We start from the raw sequence: 13,638 nt of genomic DNA, 5'->3' as shown, positions 1-13,638 counted from the left end.
TTTACCATGTCATGCTGTCAGGAGGGGCTCACGACCTTGAGTGGCTACCTCAGGGCAGACTATCCAAAACAGGGCAGTCACCCCAAACTGGTGGTATGTTCTATAAATAGATTTCACCAAGCACGTAACAAATATGAACCTCTTGATCACTGTAGCAGTCTCACTGTGGAGTCACAGACGGTCCCCTAGATGATTACAGTGGTCTCTTCTGGCCTTAGAATCTATGAACCTGGTGATAGCTAGAGGTCTGAGACCAGAAGAATTCAGAGGTGCAGTTCACCAGAAATTGTGACAACAACCTCACTCAACTATCAGTGACTCTATATTTGTATTTGTGTATTCCAAGTCTACACCTCACAGAAACAAGTCCTAAATTATGTACAAAAATCTGTCAACAAGTTACAGTAGAACCTCAGAATTGTGAACGCCAGAGTTACAAACTAACCAGTCAACCACACATTTCATTTGGAACCAGAAGTATGCAATCAGGCGGCGGCAGCAGTAGCAGACGAGACAAAGACACAGACACATGCACACACAAATTAAAAAAAAAAAAAAAGCAAATAGAGCACAGTACTGTTAAACATAATCTACTAAAAAAATAAAGGGAAAGCAGCATTTTTCTTCTGCATAGTAATGTTTCAAAGCTGTATTAAATCAATGTTCAGATGTAAACTTTTGAAAAAAACACCATAATGTTTTGTTCAGAATTATGAACATTTCAGAGTTATGAACAACCTCCATTCCCAAGGTGTTCACAACTCTGAAGATTCTACTGTAGTATTTCTGGTGATTATTTACACACAATGGGGAGTAGCAGCCCATCAGAGTTGCCTTAAACATCTCAGAAATAACATTAAAAAACCGAAACTACTGCATTCAGACTTGGCAGAAAATCTTAGTAGTATCTCCCAAAGTACTTCAGGAAAACTCCTTTTTCAGCATTTACAGGAGAATCCTCTATAAACAAGATCCTTGGGTTCACACAACACATTCCTGTAACGATGAGAATACCTTCGAGAAAGTGAAACAGAAGACCTGACCTGAAGACGAGTTCTGTGTGAACTGAAAAGTTTGTTTCTCTCACCAACAGAAATAGGTCACACAGAAGATAATACCTCACCCACGTACACTCTCTAATATCCTGGGACCAACATAGCTACAACTACACTGAATGCTTTGAAACAAACAGTTTTACCTTCATGCTGTTCAAATTCCACTTGGACTTGTGAAAACAGAGCTTCCAGGTGTTTTTGTCGATTTGCTGCATGCTTTGCAGCTTCCCTTTCTTCAGCTCGACTATTACGAAACACATATGATCCAGTTGGTACCTTTTCCACCCACTGGAATAAGAATTCACATATAAAATTAATGCTTTTATTTATTTATTTATTTAAAAGTGCCCTAATCCAGTCTTTTAAAATTCTGTTCTCCTTCCAATAACGCCAATTTTTGGAGGCTTTTTCACTATCATCAATAAAGGGCGAAAAACTAGATTTTTTGCATGGTCTCATAAATTTTCATTTCAGTTTTGAAAAACTCCCTTATCCTCTCCCTCTATTGCAATATTTTCAATTTAGGTTAAAATCTGACATTACACCTGCTAAACTGGGTTTATCTCCACCACAAAAACTTGAGGGCTGCAATGATTACCAAGTGCATGATTCTACAAAAATGGAAGAATAGGATTATGCCCAAAATACAGCGGTGGTATTCGGATCTGTCCAAATTAGCAGCCAAAAAGAGAATAGCTTACTGCCCTAGGAATCAGTTATATGAAATCAAAGATATTTGGACCCTGTTTCTTTAGGTATGTTTGAATACAAATAACAGGCTGCTCAAAGAATGCCAGTTCTCCATCCTATCTAGCTGTCACATCCCACCCTAACTCCCTTCGGCTTTGGTTGACCTTCCTTCCTCCTCATGTACATCATATCTCCCATTTTACTATTTTAATCTCCACCTTATTGTGTTATAGTATAGTCTTCAATCTTATCAATTATAAAATTGCATAATTCTATTGTAGCTTCCATGAAGTATATGGTACTGGGAACATATACAAGCGATAAATAATTTTATATTTTTTTGCATTTTTATCTGCTTACTAAAAATTAATAAAGATAACTCCAAAGTTCAGGGCTGTAGCTTAGTTGAGATGACAGCTACAAAAAAACAGTAACTCTATCTCTGTTGCAGTTTAAAAGTGAGGGAGGAGTCAAAGACTGAAAGCAATGGTACAAATGTTTATTCATGAAGGACTGTTTGAAGAAACTGGACCTCTGAAAGGAACATTGACAACAGAAGTGCCTAGCATTATTCATGTGAAAGATGCCAGAGAGGACAAAGAGTATAGGTTGGACGCAAGGGACAGCTTTGTTTTATCTCAGAGAGAAGTATTTGCAAGAAAACTAGCAAAACAAAACGAAATGATAATAGGAAATTTCTTAGCTGAGTATGCTCTTTCTGCTAGCAACTCTTCTCACAATTCTGAGATATATGAATGGTTCCCCTCCTCTCTGCAGTTCCAGTGGTGATTAAAACATTGTAGCATGGCCTGTGCTGACCACATCCTTGCCGCCAGACTATTCATTCCAAAACCGTGTAAGAACTCTTTGAATATTAATAACAATTTTAGAGTCACCCAGGAAACTACATACACTACATTAACTGGCTCACAAACTAGAGATATAAAAATTAAATTTGTCCATTGGCTAATAAGCCATACAGGAAGAGTAGAATTTTGGGAGATGCTGCTAAACAGAAAGAAAATTATTGGATAAGGAACTCTCCATTTTGCAGCCAACTGTCTCCCACATTTCTGAGACACATGGAAAGTAGCAAGCAATGCAGTAAGTAGGAAGTGATATAGAAGGACCAAGACAGGGAAGTCGCCCCTTGAAATTAAATGCCAAAATAGGAACTATTTCTGGATCACTACATGCAGTACCTTCTCTTCCAAAGGAGACCCCTGCAAAGGGCAGAAATTCCGCCTTATAGAATCTAACAAAAGTTGTTAATAGAGAACCTTGTTGCTGCTCTGCAAATTTCCTCAGTGGAAGTTTAGGCTTTTTCTGCCCAGGATGTTGTGACAGATCTTGTAGACATTAATCTGATGCCTTGTATTGCTCCACATACATAACTGGCTTGGATCCTTGAAGCCTTTGACACTGGGCTTGTAGTCCTTTCTCAAGATACCATGTGGGCAGAGGAGGAACTGCTTTGTTTAAATGCACTGTTCACCACTATGTCACCCACTTCCTCTCCAAATAGGGCAGTGCCTGTGAATTTGGATGAGCACAGCATTTGTTTGTAGTGGGCATCTGCCATCCATGAGCACAACCACATTTGGTACCTGGCTGTTAACTGGATGTGATGGCCCTGGCTGAGAATCTCACACCATCCACTGAGGTATCTGCCACAAAGGCTGCTGTTAGGGATATTTTCTTAACGGTAGATGAAGTCAGGTTGGTCCTTGTTGTCCAGGGTGTTTGGGTCATCCATCTAGGACATGGGGATGGCTCTTGCAAAGGAGGCAGTGGCCAAGGACAGCGAGGGCAACAGAGGAAGACTCAAAATCCCTTTGAGGATGATTTTCACCTTACTATCAGTAGTATCTTCGGGAATCCCATTTAGTTAGTATTATCATATCTTTTGCTAATGCCATTGTAGCATCTATCTTTGATGTGATGGCACTTGGCTCTTGCACTTTGTAGTATCTAAGTGCATGTCTGCTGATATGCTTATGCTTCTGAGGTGTATTCCATTTATCACTGATCATATCTTCAAAAGAAGAATACAATGGGATTGCTTTTTCAGGCAGAGACTTGCCCGGCAGGTACTTGCCTTTGGGCTTCCCATCTGGTATCCGCTCTGGATGCCAGATGCTACCTTTCCACACATTTTTTTTCCATGCTCTGCTCAGAGCCTGAATCAGAAAGCTCTCCCATCCTGAGTACATGTGGTGAAGCCTGAGCCAGAGGTCTTAGATTTCTTGTAATTTTTTTCTTTTCTTTTTTATATTTGTTTGACCACTAGGAATATCTGTCTCTCTCGTGTCCTTTTTATCAAAAACCTTGAGGCCTCTCAAGTTCTACCTCTGCATCATCCTCAACAAGGTCCCCTTTTGCCACAGTTCCTGGGTTAACTGCATTTCTGTTCCTTTTGTGATCTCCTCCAGGGCACCTCTTTAAGTTATCAGGCCTCTAGCCGCCATCTCTCTATAGGCAGGATTTCATGTTTCTTTTCCCTCCAGACCAGAGTGTTACAGTTACAGTCCCCTTACAATTCATTGTGCTTATCCCAACAGTTTGACTTTAGTTTAGCACTTGCAGTTCTGCTCTCTCCTAAGGGCTATGACAGTATTTACCAGCGACCAGCCAACCTAGTACATTTATTTAGGACAAAAGCATTATAGAGGGAACAGATAATAAAATAAAATGCCTACATACATGCTAAGCTTACTGTCTGTAATCCACTTTCCACATGGAGACCCTAGTAGGTTTTCAAAATCCTTCAAACCTTCAAGCAGGATTTTTCACTTTTGTTTAAAATATCATGTCAGTTTGTAGATCAAGAGAAGGACTGAGTCAGTTCAGGATGCTCCTTTTGGTATAAAACTTGTTTTTTTGGCTGCTGGGCTTCTTGAAGCTGATTGGAACCAGTCCATGCTATTCCTCTGGTTGGTGATACTTCTCTGGAGTTGTGTGCCTTTCCAGGGATTTGCAGTAATTACTCTCCAGTGAATTTTAGTTCCTGGAGGAAGATCTGTAACCCTCCTACCATGGAGCCAGAATACAATCTGTAGCTCACAGCAATACATATTGGTGCAAAAGTCTATGAATATTCCATCTGCCCATACTTGCACATCTCAGTATTGGAGTAATAGAATCATAGAAGATTAGGGTTGGAAGAGACCTCAGGAGGTCATCTACTCCAACCCCCTGTTCAAAGCAGGACCAACCCCAACTCAATCAGCTCAGTCAGGGCTTTGTCAGTCCGGGCCTTAACAACTTCTAAGGATGGAGAATCCACCACCTCCCTAGGTAACCCATTCCAGTGCTTCACCACCTTCCTAGTGAAATAGTTTTTCCTAATATCCAACCTAGACCTTCCCCACTACAACTTGAGACCACTGCTTCTTACTCTGTCATCTGCCACCAATGAGAACAGACAAGCTCCATCCTCTTTGGAACCCCCCTTCAGGTAGTTGAAGGCAGCTTACAAATCACTCTTCACTCTTCTCTTCTGCAGACTAAATAAGCCCAGTTCCCTCAGCCTCTCCTTGTAAGTCATGTGCCCCAGCACTCTTATAATTTTCGTTGCCTCTGCTGGACTCTCAATTTTTCCACATCCTTTCTGTAGTGGGAGGGCCCAAAAATGGATGCAATACTCCAGATGTGGTCTCATGAGTGCCGAATAGAGGGGAAGAGATGTTTCAGAGTAGCAGCCGTGTTAGTCTGTAATCGCAAAAAGAAAAGGAGTACTTGTGGCACCTTAGAGACTAACAAATTTATTAGAGCATAAGCTTCCATGAAGTGAGCTGTAGCTCACGAAAGCTTATGCTCTAATAAATTTGTTAGTCTCTAAGGTGCCACGGGTACTCCTTTTCTTTTTGCGAATAGAGGGGAATAATCACTTCCCTCAATCTGCTGGCAATGCTCCTACTAATACAGCCCAATATGCCGTAGCCTTCTTGGCAACAAGGGCACACTGTTGACTCATATCCAGCTTCTCGTCCACTGCAATCCCCAGGTCCTTTTCTGCAAAACTGCCACTTAGCTAGTTGGTCCCCAGCCAGTAGCAGTGTATGGGATTCTTCTGTTCTAAGTGCATGACTCTGCACTTGTCCTTGTTGAACCTCATCAGATATCCTCTGGCCCAATCCTCCAATTTGTCTAGGTCAGTCTTTTGAAGTTTCCATGCTTTCAATGTCTCATATCTGTCATACCATCCCACTACCTGCAAGAATCCATTGATTCATGTAGCGGAGAAGAGGAGCGGTGTAGAAGGCCTGCTTTATTTCTCCTGGGAAACTGAAGATCCATTTCAGTATCTTGGGGGAAATGATACACATGGTGTCCCTTAAGGAGTCTTTTCCTTCTGGGCTGGGTCTTTTGTGAAATTTACCTCCCTTAGCTGGCTGGATGGTGCTGGTCTCATCCTTAGACTCTCTCCCTGAGATGATCAGAAACATCAAATTATTCTCTGTTGGAGTTGCCATTCCTCAGGGGAGGGGTGTCCCAACATGTTGGTCTGACTTTCAGCCCGATGAACTGGCAGCACGAAGGTTGACTGGATGAGAACAGACATGACATAATTTGCCTTCTGATGAGCCTGTAAAAGCTGCCTCACATATGATACCACCACTTTGGTTTAGCTCTGTGTTCATGGTAAAATTCAGCCATGTCTGAGGCAGGAGCAGAGGCAAGGAAGTGCTGCAGCAGTAGATCCAGGTGGTTGAAATCACCACACTGCTAAATACCCAATCTAGAAGACAAACAGGAGAAAGAAGGGGTAAAAAGTTGCTTGCTACTATCCAAAAAATGTATAAAAATAAAGCTTGCAAAGAAAATGATCAAGAGCAATGCAAACTGCCACTAGCTTCTGCTGAAGAAGTTGAAGTTCTGCCATCAAGCTGGAGAAGGGGGTGTGGCCAGCACTGGTTGTGCTACAAAATTATTGAGAGGAGTGCGATCAGCCCATTCTTAGTATTGTGGGAGATGCTGGCCTGCAGAAGGAAGCATGTATCTGAATATTAAAAAATTCCATCTGAATTTCTGGTGGTGTTTAAAATGACTCTGTTCTATTTTATAAACATTCACAACTTATTTTCACTGAAATTTAAAAATAAAATGATAATAGGTCACATAGTGATGCAACCAACTCAGGCAAGACAAGCAGCAATCCTAACAATGCTCCTTAATTTTCAACTTTTATGCAGTGGTGCTGTATGCTACAAACTGAACCCAACTGGTCTGGTTTGTTTTGCTTTAAGCTGAAAGGTTGTTCATCAACATTTTTCCTCAGCTCGCTCTCAAACAAGTCTCCCACTTTAAAAATTACAACATTCTGAAACTCTCTGTTACTCCAGGCTCTGAGGAGCCAAAAGTAAAGCTGATTAGAGGATAATGGGCATAAATTGAAATAGTTGGTACACTGAGGTATATACTCCTCTTCAAGTGTTGTCAAGTGCAGACATAATGAAACGAGAATTTACTCCATTAGTATTTCACAAATGATGCATCATCTTATTAAACTTTTTAGCCCAAAAGTATTCATACGGTACCTGAATAGGATAAGCTCTTTGAATAACTATATCAATACACCCAACAGTACCACCTTCGCTGAAAAGTGACGACAAGGGCAAAGGAAAAGGTCTGGGATCCTGATGAAATCCTAGTTTGGCATGCCACCGAGCACGTCGAGTACTGTTAGCTGAAATCTGAGTAAATTAAGTGTTTTTCAGTGAAAATGCCACAAACAGACCAAAAAGATCAGCAAGTAATTTAATTTAGAGGGAAAACTCTCAATCTAAAATGTTCTTATTTGTGAAACTGAACATATTAAGGGTTTTCCAACTTTTTCATAGTGTAAACCACATCTGAATAGAGATATGCAAACTGATGGCCTCATGTATTTTAGTGAATAGTGAGTGTCCATGAGACCTAACAGACTTATTACTTCATACCAGAATAGAAAGCTCCTCAAATAAATATATTTCGCACTTCTCATACCTAGAAACAACTTGTGTCCCAAATTCTCCTCTCCCCTTCAAAATCGTTCCCCAAAACCTACTTTTTTCATCCCCCTCCCAAACATCTCATTCTTGAGCGATTTAGTACCAAATATTTTTAAAAAGCATTTAAGAACATGTCAACATGTAGTAACTTGTACAACTTTGCTGTATAAAAACATTCCTTCATTTCCTACCTCTCTCGTACCTCTACCTCTCTCTATCCGTCTGTCATGTCTCATCAAATCTAGACTGCAAATTCTTTCTGACAGAGAATATATTTTTATTTGTCTGTAAAGCACCATCTATGCCTATAGCACTGCCGAGATAACTACCATCCCCTCAAAATGCACATCTAATCAAGTTAAAGTAATACTTAATTTCACCTTTAACATAAGAGAGTCTGGAGTTTCCAGTGGTGTGCATGCATCTTGAGAGCCCACAAGTTCTGCTCCATGTACTATGATCTTCTGACCAACAGTCAGCCTTCTTCCATGTAACAGTGCTTGGAGAGGAGGATCCAAGAGAGCCCTAAGCCCATACCATCCATCTGTAACTTCAATCACTGCTGCTTTTTTTTTGCTTTCCACAACGTTTTTATTATTACAGATATCAGACATGTTTTCATTTAATGATATGATTTTAGAAACACACAGTATGAGTGTTTTTGCAGCTGTATCATCTCTCTCCACTATCTTTTTGATAGCTGATCGCTGACTTTTATCAATTTCCAAATCATATCTACAAAAAAAAAAAAGGAACAATGCATTTACAATACACTTGAAAATATACACTGTCTAAGATATTTTCTTTTAAATTAAACAGTGATTAACTATAACTAACCAATCTATATGAAAAAGCCCCCTTGGCAGAAACTGGAACTTATAAATATTTGCAAAAATAAATAGGACGTATTTTAAGTATCAAAGGGATGAAGTTAAATAATACAAGCATTCAAACAGATTCATAAAGATAAAATTGGTGTGTGCAAAATTCACAAAACTTACAGTGCAGCAAAAACCTTGCATATACTGCTGTACACTTACCTGTATTTTAACTGAAGTAGCACTCTTTCTGGTGTCAAACACCTATTAGCAAACTCCTGTGGAAAAGAGATTTCCATAGCTGCCAATTTCCATACAATCCATCTATAGTGGTTGTAGACCCAGGCTTCAGTAATTAGCTTTGGATCCACACCAGGTACATCACAGAGTGCCCTGTATACAAATTTTTATAATATTAAACTGAACACCATTTTAAGTTTTTCAAATTTATATTTTCAATAATATTTTAATCTGTTATATTAGTACTTTGGTACTTGATATAGGAATACATCTAAGGGTGCATGTACTGGAAAATTACTGATAAAATACATATTTTAATATATCCTATTTATTGAGAAATCAGGAATGGGCATTGAATTGGAAAATATGAAAAATGTTGACAAGAAAATAAATTATTTAAAAAAATCTTTCTAAAATAATCAAAACCAAATGTGCAGTGTTTTGCTTTATATGATGTCTTTTGGGTTGTAACTAATTTGCAAAATGGCTAGTAGCAAGGTAAAATATAATTGATTTATAAAAGTGCACAGTAGAGTTAGACTATGTGTGTATATTTTGCTTTTAATTGATCTTTAAAAGGGGCCTGCAAATGGGTAGGAATAGGGAGTGAGGAGGAAAGAGATACATTTGCCTCCTTTTTGTTTCTTATCCTTTTTTAGCCAATATCACATATATTTACAAAATGTTTTGTATTTAGGCTAAGTTGTATAACTATGAACTGGATTCCCAGAATGCTTTGTACGAATGCTAAGATTTTTTGTGGAAATTTACTTTCTATCAAAAGTTGTATGTTCTGTTAAGGAATGTTACATATAAATTGTGTGCTGGAAGAGAAAACAGTTCATTTCTTTACTGTCTAAACCTACTTTACAGTCTACTAATATCTGGTAGAATGCTATTGTGTATGGTTAGTAAAAATATCTTTGTATCCTGAAAATACAGGTATGAAACTAGATAAGAAAAAAGGAGTAAGGTATATTTAATATTCTAATATTCTTGTAATAAACAAGTGGACTATAAATACAAGTCAAATTAAGCTCACACTTTGGGACAGACTGAACTGCTGCAATACTGTTCCCCTGAAACAGGTAATGTATAAACCCTTCTGTGCTGATCTATCTGATTAATAAATTGATTGAGCCATGTGATGTGACATTTTGCTAATTGATAATCTAAACCAAACCACAACGATGTAGGTTAAAAAAGCCTTAAACAGCATTTCCCCCCCTCAAATAAGAAAAGTTAGAATTTTTTTCCACTAGTTGTTTTCCTTAGTAATTTTAGGAATGTCTTGTCTCCCCGTTTTTTTGTTTGTTTGGTAGACTCCTGGGACAACTCACAGTTGAAGATAAAGGGCTTTTAGTCCTTCATCTGAAAAGCAAGAGGGTTAAATCCTTAAGAGAACTTTTCAACCAAGTGTTTTAATAAGATAGGTGTTAATAAACTCACACATTTTTAATCCGAATAAAAATGAGAAAATGAAACCAAACTAGCTGAGGGGGATCATCTCCATGTCATAATCTTGCCAATAGTGAAATTATCCAGAGGCTTCTAGAGTGGACAAGCCCTGAATTTCTAATGTAGAAACAAAAAATCCTTCAGACCTTTCTTATAACTTCAGAAAGGTCTGAATGAAAACCAGACCCACTGAAATCAACAGGAGTTTACCATTGACCTTTGTGAAATCAGGATCTCACTCTATAAATCCAACTTCCCTTTGCAAGGGAAGATAGAGTAATAATTGAACTGGAAGATTTGCCAGTTCTATCACCTATAGTGCAAAAACAAAACAAAACAAAAAAACCCTTCCCCTTAACCCCACCTGAAAAATGTCAAAAGATATCAAAAGATTCAGCAAGCTTCCAGGCTACATGAGTCTTGAAAATCCCTCCAAAAATATGCTCCTGATTTTAATATAAGCCAACCGTCTAGATTTCTATTTGCAGATCACCACAGTGGAGAAATGGACAGATGACCCATTAATGCACATATTAAGCCTCCCATAAATACAAAGGCTTAAAATATTCTTATGTACAATGACATAAGTAGACTAAAATGTGCATTAATGACCTGTAGTAAGAGGGTAGCTATCATCTTATAAACACTTACTGTGTATGCTGGTTTTATCATAGGGCAGAGGTTCCCAAACTTGGTTTGCAGCTTGTTCAGGGTAAGCCCCTGGTGGGCCGCAAGACGCTTTGTTTACCTGAGCATTCACAGGTACAGCCACTTGCAACTCCCAGTGGCTGCGGTTCACCGTTCCTGGCCAATGGGAGCTGCAGGAAGCGGCGCGGACCAGGCCACTGCTTCCCGCAGCTCCCTTTGGGCAGGAATGGCGAACCGTGGCCACTGGGAGCTACGAGTGGCCATTCTTGTGGATGCTCAGGTAAATAAGTGTCTTGCAACCCGCCAGGGACTTACCCTGAACAAGTAGCGATCCAAGTTTGGGAACCCCTGTCATAGGGTAATATCATGTAGTAATTTAGGAATAATTTTTTCCTCAAACTCATAATCAAACCTGTAAAATTCTTCTTTCCCTGCCTTTCCCCCATCAGTAGGTATAAGCCATCCTCCATCAGCAAGCTGTATTCCATGTCCAGCCAGTAAATACTCCTTACTGAAAAAATCCTGGATGAGAAACTGGAAAGATTCTGCATTTACGCTGTTAACTTTTATGCAGTGCTTCGAAACACCATACATGTGCAGCTGTAAATGATCAGGTGAGAGACAGCAAAGTAAGGAAAACTATCCAATACAACAAGCATTTTAGCACCAGAAAATGTTCTTGTTAAATACAGAATTATTGTAAAACATCTCCTTTAAATGTGTGCAGTTCTCATCTGCCAGGGAAAACTAATGTGAAATCCAAGCAGAGAGGACGAACTCCTAACAATATTAATTGGAAGTTGAAGCTAGACAAATTCAAATTAGAAATAAGATGCAAATATTTCACAGTGAGGGTAATTAACTATTGAAGAGGAGGTTACTCACCTGTGCAAAAACATGTTCTTCAAGTGGGGAGGGATAGCTCACTGGTTTGAGCATTGGCCTGCTAAACCCAGGGTTGTGAGTTCAATCCTTGAGGGGCCATTTAGGGATCTGGGGCAAAAATTGGGGATTGGCCCTGCTTTGAGCAGGGGGTTGGACTAGATGAGCTCCTGAGGTCCCTTCCAACCCTGATATTCTATGATGAGTGTCCCTGTGGGTGCTCCACTGTAGGTGTCGGTGTGCCCCTGCGCCATTGTTTGGAGATTTTTACAGCAGTACCCATATCGGCCGCACATGCGTGGAGCCTGCCACACATACCAGTCTTGTCTTAATAGTGCGCATGCACGGCCGAACTCCTCAGATCCTTCTCTACAATGGAGGCCGCCCAGCTCCGAAGTAGAGGGGAGGAGGCTGGGGAATGGAGCACACACAGGGATACTCATCAGGAAGAGCATGAGTTACTGCACAAGTGAGTAACCTCCTCTTCTTCTTCGAGAGGTGTCCCTGTGGATGCTCCACTGTAGGTGACTGAAAAGCAGTATCTCTCAAGGAGGTAGGGACTTCGGATCTGGAAGGAATGCAGTAGATAGAACAGTTCTGCCCACACGCGTATTGGTGATGGGTCCCTGTGTAAGAGCATAATGTTTTCCAAACGTATTTTCAAAAGCCCAAATGGCAGCTCTGGAAATGACCTTAAAGGGGGACGTTCTGTAGAAAGGCCACTGAGGCCTCCATGGATCTGGTGGAATGAGTCATGATAAAGGTAGGAGGAGTCACGTTCTGTAGTTGATAACAGAGACAAATGCAACTCGAGATCCAGTTGGAAAGTCAGTGGTTAGAGATAAATGAGCCCTTAGGGCGTTCTGCAATAGGGACAAATAGCTTGTCGGAACACATAAAGGTTTTAGTCCTGTCAAAGTAGAAGGAAAAAGCTCTGCGCACGCCCAAAGTGTGCATCATAGATTCAAAGGAATTCACATGTGGTTTTGGGAAAGGTTAGGGAGATGGACAAGCTCATTGACATGGAAAGATGAGTGCACCTTCCGGGAATTTTGGGGAGTAAGCATAGAGTGACTTTGTCCTTAAAAATATGGTGAATGGCAGATCTGCCATGAATGCTGCAATTTCTCTTGAGCGTCTCACACAGGCAATCGCTACCAGAAATGCAGTTTTCATAGAGAGATGTAGGAGGGAATATGTAGTTAAGGGTTCAAATGGTTTTGGGTTAGGCATGTTAAGATTAAGGGGAGGTCCCAAGATGGATTAGGTGGTTTGATATGTGGGTATAGGGTTTGGGGTCCCTTAAGGAATCACTTAGTAATGAGATGAGCAAAGATAGTCCTATCGTCGATGGCATCATAGAACATTGTAATTGCGGACAAGTGGAGTTTGATGGGACTCAGGTAGAGTCCAGATAATTTAATCTCTAATAGATAGTTGAGGATTAGTGGGAGAAGCACAGAAAAAAGGAGCAGTGTTTGTGACAGCCCACCAGTGTGTAAATCTTGTTCAGTTATAAAGGGCAGGTGGTGCATGTAGAATTTGTTGTGCTATGAAGGAGTACATTTGAACCTGCCCTGAGCAAGTTCGCTTAGCATGAGAGAACCATGAAGGAGCCAAACCTTGAGGGGTAACATGGTTAAACTGAGGTGAAGTAGTAGGGGATGGGTGCGAACAGTGACATCTTGGTAAGGAAAGGGTATCATGCCTGTCTGGGCCATGTGGGGCTATCATTATGACCCTGGCTTGGTGTGTTCGTATTTTTAATCAATAATTTGTGTATGAGTGGTATCAGGGAAATGCATACATTAGGTCGGCGTTCCATGGGGACATGAATGCATCCCTCGAGGAGTG

At 40.2% G+C, this 13,638-nt stretch overlaps 1 protein-coding gene across 3 annotated transcripts in view; it reads right to left on the bottom strand.

Moving 5' to 3' along the window:
• The window catches only part of BRCA2 (BRCA2 DNA repair associated), a 99,748-nt gene that overhangs the window by 28,890 nt on the left and 57,220 nt on the right, over positions 1-13,638 (bottom strand). For all 3 annotated transcript variants that reach the window (XM_038405551.2, XM_038405561.2, XM_043504386.1), the window contains exons 16-20: positions 11,315-11,502; positions 8,779-8,949; positions 8,119-8,473; positions 7,286-7,441; positions 1,199-1,343 (exon numbers count right to left, since the gene is read on the bottom strand). In XM_038405551.2, coding sequence (XP_038261479.1) covers positions 1,199-1,343; positions 7,286-7,441; positions 8,119-8,473; positions 8,779-8,949; positions 11,315-11,502 — 1,015 coding nt within the window. The remainder of the gene's footprint in view (positions 1-1,198; positions 1,344-7,285; positions 7,442-8,118; positions 8,474-8,778; positions 8,950-11,314; positions 11,503-13,638) is intronic.

The sequence above is a fragment of the Dermochelys coriacea genome, chromosome 1 (assembly GCF_009764565.3).
Source record: "Dermochelys coriacea isolate rDerCor1 chromosome 1, rDerCor1.pri.v4, whole genome shotgun sequence".
Classification (NCBI taxonomy): Eukaryota; Metazoa; Chordata; order Testudines; family Dermochelyidae; genus Dermochelys; species Dermochelys coriacea.
This window is presented reverse-complemented; position numbering and strand designations above follow the sequence as displayed.